At 38.1% G+C, this 9,771-nt stretch overlaps 1 protein-coding gene across 1 annotated transcript; it reads left to right on the top strand.

Moving 5' to 3' along the window:
* Positions 1–339, top strand: GCG54_00015407 (uncharacterized protein; the record flags this gene model as incomplete). The annotated part of the gene is made up of 1 exon (XM_045415192.1): positions 1–339. One exon carries the CDS (start codon positions 1–3, stop codon positions 337–339), a length of 339 nt encoding a protein of 112 aa, XP_045265006.1.
* Positions 340–9,771: the final 9,432 nt, after the last annotated feature.

Here is a 9,771-nt window from a genome sequence, read left to right as displayed (position 1 = left end):
ATGTTGCAGAATCGGTGCGATCAAAAGCTACCCAAATGCACCAATTGCAATAAAGCCCATGTGAGCAGCGTTGGCTTCTATCCTGTAAGCAAGCTTGAGATCCCTCACAGCTATGTCCACTACCTGGAACACCCTGTGGTGAACTTGAAAGCGGTGGTAGCAGCTAACAACATCGCTTTTCCACCGGCACAGTATGACTTTGCCATCAGCGAGAACATCAAGACAGACATCAATGTCCCATTCCCGGTCCAAGACGATCACCTAGATCATGACAACTACCAAGTTACCAATGCTGACCACGCGTACCCTGGTTCCGGCAATGGAAAGTCACCACGATGATGGTAGACTGTACAAGCTGGTGGACAACGATGGTATGGTTTCCGTTCACGGCCACAATGATCCGAAATATAAAACTTCAGCCTGAACGGCGGTAATCACTTTGATCAAGGTCGCCTATGCCGCTGTCACCAAGACCAAAGATTCTACCCCGACACCGCCCTAGACTCGAAAGGTAAGAAGACATTGAAGCAGCTACATTCCGATCCAACAACTTGAGGGTCTTACATGCGCGACTCCTTTCGTTGGTCTAGGATGTTGATCAACCGTTCGACCGGCAAAGGCACTGGGCAGAAGTCTTGTGGAGCTGAATTTTGATCACGCAGACCTACAGGTCCCAATCCTGCACCGCGGTGAGTTCATGGCCCTATTCGACAGGGTCTATGCCAGCGGTTCCAAGAAGCGCACTGTACGGGAGCTGTACGTCGTGATGCTTTAGTCGCCGTCCGCTCGGGAAACATCATGAACTCCGACACTTCTGAGCAGAACATGCTGTCGTTCAGACTGTGATGGACGAGCCAGATGCCCCGTATCCTTATAACTACACGCCACAGAACATCGGCTTTATGGACTCTGATATTCTCATCAGGGCCGGCATTGGCATCGCAACGGCGGTTCTCAAAGCGATTGGGTTAGCGCGCGAGCGGCGACCAAAAGTGTTGCGATCCGCGAGCTGAAAGTGCGTCTGCCTGTCCTGATTCCCCATCTGCTCAACATCATTCTGGGCAACTTCATTGTTGCGTTTGCGTACGATTGCAGATGATATGAGAAGCCATCGTCATCATTGGCTACACGCCTGCTAGCATTCAGGTTTCTGTCTTGCTGTCAATGGCCACGACGTACTCCAGTTGGTGGCAGGATTGCTAATGACATCGATCGAGGTGCATTTGGCAAGGCGGCTCGAAACCATATAGTGGGTTAGCCATAGAGGTTACCCTCCCCTCACATATTTCCCGTCAGAGTCATATGACAGTCAAAAGGGCGCGCCCACAGGCGGAAAAATGTGAAAGAAAAGTTAGAATGAAAGGAGGGGCAAACGTGTAGTGCTTTAGAATCGCTGAGTTCATTACTTCACAGGTACCTAAGCAGGGATTCATGCAACCTATCATGGTAAGTCACTTGCGTCCACGCCCGGGTAGAGAGACTCCAAGCTGATTTCCTTTAATAGACGAAGGTGAGCATGAGTACGCTGTAGTGCTCATTTGGTCCCGTTGTATTACTATGAAAAGACGTCCAGACGATAAATCAAAAACGACTTAGGGCAAAAATACCATGTCAAGGTTGAAATGGATGCTTTGTGCGCAAGATGTAAGAGTTCCGAAACAAGTATATCCAGGCATAGGTGAAAAGCATTCATTCCAAGGATTTATTTCCATATACTGCGTTTTCTTTGCTGCATAAGATTCATCGGCCAGATGATGAGCCGACTTCTCAGATTCTATTGGTGTCTTTGGGGTGGCTTTGGAGTGATACCCATTATGAAGACACGCTGATGGTTTTTATTCTTCCTTCAGCTCGCGGCGCAATACCTTGAGTCCAACGCACATCAAATCTCTCGTTCTGATGGAGGTATCCAACACCACTTACGCACCGCTATACGCATGACGATCAATTCTCGCTCATGCACCATTATTGCTGGAACTTCAGGGGGTAACTATCGTCATCCTCGCTGTATAGATGGACCAGGTGTACATCTTCATGTCTGAATTGCCGTTTTATAGTCTTCGCATGAGTAGAGACTATTTCTTGATGAGCACGTCCTACTAGTGACGACATATCTTGGCTACTCTTACTCAGAGGCGATTCTTCTTTTGGCACAGTCGTTCTGGGCTCAACAGGCTCGTGGACAGGATAAAACTCATGATGAGGCTCGTGGATTTGCTGCAAATAATTCTGAAAGTAAGCTTCCCAATTCTTCCATCTTCTCAGTACCTCCTAGGACATCTCGGTCTGTCCTCTGTCGTCTTGTTATTGCGGTCATTTCTGTCTATATACATCTCTCTCTCGGTACTCTTGTTCTGGGCGTGTTCTGTAGCGGGTTTCTGCGCGCTTCTCTTCATAAGGGCGATTCATCTAGCACTTGGTTCCTGTGGATGATTTATGTTTCTTTGCTTTGGGTTCTTGGACTGAGCGTGCTGACCGATCTCTTAGTCTGTCCGACGGCACACCCGAGGGTCGGTACGCGAGAGAATCACTTTCGTGGGCGTCAAGGCCAGAGGTTCTCATGGTCATACTATTTTAGACCGAAATGTTTACAGAATGTCGTCGTTATGTCACATCACCACCTTTGCGGGTAGTCTCGAGCTTGTGAACTGAGGCACCAATACAATCGAAACTTCCTGTCTCATCAGAGCAGCGCGAACGCGAATTCTACGAGTTCCAAATTGTACATGGTGTCTGATTCACCTCAATCGTTTCTGACTGAGTTCATATCGTCTGATGGAGAGCTTCATATCACGAGCTCAATCAGTCACTGCTATGGCGTTTCGGATGACTGGTAGCTTCGGCGAATGTCAGCCATGATCTTGCTCAATGATGGCAATAAAACCATTCGATTCCGTGGCTTTGGCGTATGCACGGCCATGAAAGGATCTGTTCATGACCGCTGATGTTCCATCACGCTCGAGATGAAGACTTTTGTAATCACCATGGCTCGCAAGCCGTCTATCAACGTCGAGACAGTGTGTTGTCTTGCGGGATGAGTTGCACTCTGCACTAAGGATATGTGCCGTTTGACCGTCCGCAGCCAGTAGGATGACTTCCAAATGCGGGTAGCGCAAATAAAGTGCTACTGCGTGTGGTCTCATTCTGGAGCCATCTCGGTGACTGTCACCAGCGGCGCCTGCTTGGGCACTGCATGGAGACTATGGTGTATGATGAGCAGCACATCACCGACACAGTTTTCGGTTACTTGCAGCTCATCGTAATACAGCCGGGGCATTTGCTGATTCCACTGATCTTTCAGATTGATTTGCATCTGGCTTTGTGCGACCTTCCCTCGTTTCAACTTCATAGTCGGTGTCGCTCTGACTGGCGCAATACCCGGGCAACATGGCAGAGAAAAGGACGAACTGACACCGGCCGTAGGAGATGTAGGCTGGAAGAAGATAGCGTTCACCTCGATGTCACCTCGATGGATTACCGAATGAGATCCGCACCCCCATCGCGGATGGCCACAGCTTTGGACTGGATAAATTCGGAACGGAAAAGGTCATCAAAAAGAAGTTTATCCTCGGCGATGGCATTTTCCAAAACGTCCAAGAAAACATGAAAATCGGTAAAGTCCGTCCCTTCAAGATGAAAGAATAGTGCACATCGCTCAGCAGACAAGCAACGGAGGGCACCCGGACGTAAATCTCGGAATCAAATGCGTGACTGGCTAAGCAGGCAGGACGTCGCGAGTGCAACACCAGTCGAGCTTTGTCTCGGACGGAGGAAAACATTGAAGCCACATAAAGAGGTTGCGCACCGGGCTGGATACGGCATACTCAAGGTCGTCAACCTTGATGGCTTTGGTCGCAGGCAACAACAATTGAACCTAATAGTGCTGAGGCCGCTCATGAATCCCACCCCCGCGAGACAGGGGTACGAAAACCAGGACGAAAGAGTTGGCAACAAGCCTTACATTATGAACATGTTCATCAGCATTATTCAAGCCGGTTTCGTCTAATTATGTGGGCTCGGTGCGCGAAAGTCACCTGGACAGCTGAAGATTGTGCCTTGAAGAGCTCCTTGGGGTCCACGAACTCTGCATTTCTCATTTCAAACCCAGGGGGCGATCCAGACCTTTTAACATGGAGGGCGGGGACGAAAGTTTTAATAAAGACATTCGAGAGGAGGTTCATGGCAGACTGGTTCCTACGGCATTCCATTGATGTCCGAACACTGCGCTGCCTTTTATATGAACTAAAAAAGAGTAGCATGCAAGCCAGAGATGAACGATGTGAAGCAAGTAAGTAGAAGAGATTTACCATGTTGAGGAAGTTTCGAGCCCACCCAGTAGGGGTTCTCAAAGTAGTGGAAAAAGCAGTAAAAGCACCTCGGTCAGTGCCCAGTCCCGTAGCTTCGCAGTATACGGAAGAAATTTACTACATCTAGTGCAGTCTAGTAAATCCTTTGATCGATCCTTCTGTGCTATGCATATGACTGCTCACAGACTCGAAGAGGGCCCTCGGCGCAACGAGGTAATACGGCGGACCTGCCGATGAAAGGGACTCGGACTCCGACTCGGATCCAGACTTCGGGCCTGTTGGAGCTGGCCGGGCGCCCGTCTTGAGCCAAAACACAGTGCAATGCAGTAACTCACGACACTGGCAAATGTTAAACTCTCCCACTCTTCCCCTTTCATTAAGAACAACGGCGACCTCAACCTCCCGCCATCCCCATGGATTGTCAGGAAAGTCGTCCCAATATCGGCTTGAGGACTGCCACCTGCAAGCAAGTGGTCACCTGCTGCTGCCCACATATCGTGCTGCTCCTCGTCACCGACCTGACGAGCAAGGTGGGCACAGTGAATCGTTCCAGCAAATGGTAACCTGCACATATGCTCCGTCGTGCGAAGCAGTTCCCACCCGAGATGACTTGCAACATACACCTGGTTAATTTCCCCTTCCTCTAATATACATGCACGTTACATAATACGGAAAGACTGCCTAGATTTCTTGTGCCTATTCCAGCTTGCCGTTACTGTCGTTATTGTGGTGATCACCGCCATTGTAGTCGTCACTGCTATTACTACTAACTTGACAGTCATCTTTAGCAAAAGTAGTGAAAGGTCTGGAAAATTCAGTCGCGCAGACACAAAAGCTTCCGGCGGTGTTGATATATGTTGGGTGCTCCTTGAGCCGAACGTCTCCTCTGCCCTGTATCAAGCTCGGCATCGTCAAGTTGGCACAGCTGGCTGTTGTACCGAAGACGGTGGATCTGTTAAGCCAATCGCCTTTATGATTATGGCTATAGCGTATGATGGGCAGCCCTGACGACGACAGCTTCCTTCATGCCTTTCTCAGGGGGGGGGTTCAGTCACAGCTAGCTGAGAATTGAGACTCACATCTGTGGCTTGGGAAGGGAAATACCCGGGGCTAGCCGCTTTGGTTCGACAGTCATAATGCTTCAGATGCAGGCATTGCTGTTACGTGACCCCTGTTGTCGAATGTGCGACGCACACGTCCTGGAGGGAGCCGGCAAAGTCCCGCAATGCAAAATAAATAGACTAAACTACCGCCGACTCGAGTCATCTTGCTTTAACTGGCTCTGAAGGCCTCTTGCTCTCTCGTTCTTGATGGTATAGTTCTTATGCTCTACCTTTGGGGTAAACCTTCGTGGTAACGGATTTATTCATTTGGTAGAACAGTCGTTGAACCTGCTGGTGGACTTCGAATATTAAGCGACATGTCAACGGTCCAGATATGCACTTACGTGCCTGTATGTTGACTGAAGCTTCGATCCCACTCATTAGGAGTCCTCAAAATATAAAAATAAGAAAAATAAAAAGGCAGTAAATGCACCTCCGTTAGTGCCTAGTGCAGTAGCCAGCGCTACATACTAATTAAATAAGTTAAGCTTAGGGGTTAGGCTTAACTATTTAACTGGATTTTTATTAAAAGCTTACTTAACTTAATAGACTTAATTTAATTTAACTAATATTACCTATTTAGGAAGTTAGTAAAGCTTTTATAATATCTTAATATACTAAAAATATACCTATTTAGTATTATAATATTATCCTACCCCCTATTAACCCTTCTACTTAAAGTAATACCTATTAATAGTAATACTACTACTTTAAATTTAGTTCTAGAGGTATTATATTATGAGGTAATAGGCTAGAGGCTTTAACTAGGAAAGGTTTAGAGGTTATAATAAGGGTAATCTAGTATATTAACTATAGCTTACTTCCTCTAAGTTCCTAAGAAGTAGAGATTTTATTATTAAGGTTAGGGTATTACTTAGCTAAGGTTTTACTAAGTACTTACTAGTAAACCCTACTTAGTAATCCTTATAATTACCCCTCTCTCTAAGACCTTAGTCCCTAAGGTATATATATATAATTATACTTTAAGTAGACCCCTTTTATAGTTTCCCCCTACTTAATTAGCGCTAACTCTTAATTACGCTTTCTATATCTAAATTACTTTATTAGTATATCTATAGTTTTATACCTATAGATATATAGTTTTTTTAAGCTATTTAATTAATTTAGGTTATTTATATTATTCTATAGGTTTATTAACTAAAAATAAATTTTTTATTTATTATTAAATTTTAAATAATCCTTTATATTAATTAGTTTATTATTATTTTNTTCTTTATATTAATTAGCTTATTATTATTTTATTATTATACCTCCCTCTTTAGGTAGTAGTTCTCTATTTATTTACTAATATATACCTAAGGTAGTTAATAATAATAAGATTTTTACTTACTACTTTATAGTTTTAAAGTTTTCCTTCTTTAGTATACTTTTTAGTAATTTTATACCCTTTTAGCCTTATATTTTATTTATTATTTTTTATTTTTTACTAGATATCTTACTAATAGCTTTATATACTTTTATCTATTAATTTATTATTTTTTTTTTATTTTTCTTATTTCTTATTCCCTTCTTACTTCTTATTACCTATTTTAACTAATCTTTCTAGAAAGTTTCTAGTTATTTTTAAATTTAGTTAAATTTATAATCTTTTTAAGTTTTATATCCTTTTATACTATACTTTTATTAATAACTTACTAAGATATTTTATATTATCTAAATAGCTAAAGTTCTCTCTAAGTTTTAATATAATAATTAATTCTTCTTTAGAGATTACTAAAGTTCTATTAATAAAGGATACTTCTATATTAGTTACTTCTCCTCTATAGGTCTTAATATCTTAGGTATACTATATATCTATAATAATTATATTACTATTTATATTATCTATAAGTAGTAGAAGATTAAATATATTATTATAAGTTTCTATTTTACTTTCTCCTACTTTTTACTAAAAACTAACTAGGATTTTTAGGTTTCTAAGGAGCTTTATAATACTACTTAGGCTAATTAGAATATAATTAATAATATCTATAAACTAGAGGCTAATAATAACCTTACTCTATATAAGTATTAGTATATTTAGTTTATTTTAAATAAGTTTAGTAAGATTTAGGAGTATATAGCTATCCTTATTAAAGACCTTACTTAAGGTATTAGTTCTACTAATATAAACTAGTTATAGCTTTAAAAACTTATTTTAATTTATAAGTTACTTATAATTACTACTATAGCTTAAATAAGTTTTTATTAAAGGTTTAGTATATATATACCTATTAATCCCTTATTAAGCTAGCCTTATTACTAAGTAGTTAGATATTACTATTTATATTAATACTACTTAGCTTACCTATATTTAGAATAATACCCCTACTAAATACTTTTAGGATTAGCTCTATCTAGCTTATAATACTCCTTATTTTTACCCTCCCCCTAGTAACTATTTAGAGAAGGATCTAAAGGAATTCCTAAAGTTTCTTAAAGCTATTTAGGAGCTTCTTAATAAATATACTAATAATAAGATCTCTAACTACTAGATTACTATTACTAATAACTACCTTATTCCTTATAATAATATAAAGACCTCTATAGGTTAGTAGGTAGTTTAGTTTAGCTAACACCTTACTATAAAAGCTAAGAGTACTAAGAAGTATAATATTATTATTTCTACTACTAAAAAGCTTCTTAAGAAGGCTAGAGGTACTATTAAGCTTTTAGTAAAGGCTAGCTATAGTAGTTATAGTAATAAGGCTACTTATAGTAGTTATAATAGTAAGACTAATACCTCCTCTAGCTTTCCTCTTATTAATAAAGAGGTTAATAAGTTTAGCTTTAATAATAACCCTCTTAGCTTAGATACTAACTCCTCTACCCCCTTTTTACTACCTCTTAGCCTTAATAAATAGGTCCTTAGTTTTAATAAATAGGTCCCTCCTCTTAGAACTAATAGTACTTAAAGGATAGATATTTTAAGGTATTTATAGTTATTTATAGTATCTTATTACTAAACTTTTATTATAGTTCTTATTATTTCTCTTAAGCTTCTTACTTTTTAGATAGTTACTAGCCTTAAGGCTAATTATATTTTTCCTTCTTATACTTCTATTAGGTTAAATAAAGCTTTTATTAATATTACTTTATATTTATATAAAATTATTTATAAAATTAGAAATCTCTTAGTAATATCCTACTAAATATTTAGTGAATAATTACTATTTCTCTATATTTTATTTCTTATAAGTTTTTTAGATTTATTTCTTAAACTTATATATAGTAGTTTAGGCGTTCTCTAGATAGCTTCTTAGCTCCTAAGTATTATACTTAATAAGTTATCCTACCTATTTAATAAGTTACTTTATATTATTACTTTATCTTTAGTAATTAATAATCTCTTTAACTTCCTATTTTTTAAGTTCTTTTTTAAGCTTTAATAAGTTTATTTTAGTTTCTATAGCTACTTACTTTATTATTTATAGCTTAAGTAATAAAACTAAGAATATATTATAAAGCTTATAATATTTCTCTAAGAGGTTTACTTAATATACTTAGCTCTCTATATATTTAGTTATAATAACTTTAATATACTATAGTATTAGCTTTTTATATTTAAATTTAAAGAACTTTATTAAGAGGTTTACTATCTACTTAGGTTTAAATAAGATCTCTTTATATTTAGAATTATAATATTTAGTTTATAATTCTATAGCTTTCTTTTAATACTTTATAGCCTTTTATTATAAGAAAGTAATATAATTAATTTATTCTCTAATACTTTATACTACTATATAGCTTTCTATCTATATATATTTAATATTTTATAGATAGTACTTATATAGAACCTCTATTAATAAATAGCTAATAGTTCTATAGCTTAAGTTATTATATATAAACTTAGGCTCTAGAAGTTAAGATATTTATCTTTTTAAAGTATCTTTAGTATATACTTAGAGGTATTTCTCTAAAGTTTAATATATATATTCTATTTAACTATTAGTCTATAAGTAGTATACTATAGAGAGGTAGTATTTAATTACTTTTTTATAAATAAACTCCTTTTAAAACTAGTTTATAAATAGTTTATCTCTATTACTAATAATACCCTTTAGTATATTAAAGTTATATTTAATCTTCTTATAAAAGATTTATAAGAGTTAGGTAGTGTTTAGCTACTTAGTTATAGGAATAAATAGCTTAAACTTTATTATATAATATATAATTATTAGGATTATATTATATTTAGTATTATTATCTTAAGCGCTTACTAGGAGACCTATAATAAAGTTTATACTAATTTTTTAGAATAGGTAAGCTAGTAGAAGTAGTAACTATAACTTACTATATAGTTTATACTTTAGTATCTATACCTCCTAATAGGCTTTATAATTAGAGATATAATCTTAAAT

This window comes from Colletotrichum gloeosporioides (genome assembly GCF_011800055.1).
Source record: "Colletotrichum gloeosporioides strain Lc1 chromosome Unknown consensus_39, whole genome shotgun sequence".
NCBI classification, from domain to species: Eukaryota; Fungi; Ascomycota; class Sordariomycetes; order Glomerellales; family Glomerellaceae; genus Colletotrichum; species Colletotrichum gloeosporioides.
This window is presented reverse-complemented; position numbering and strand designations above follow the sequence as displayed.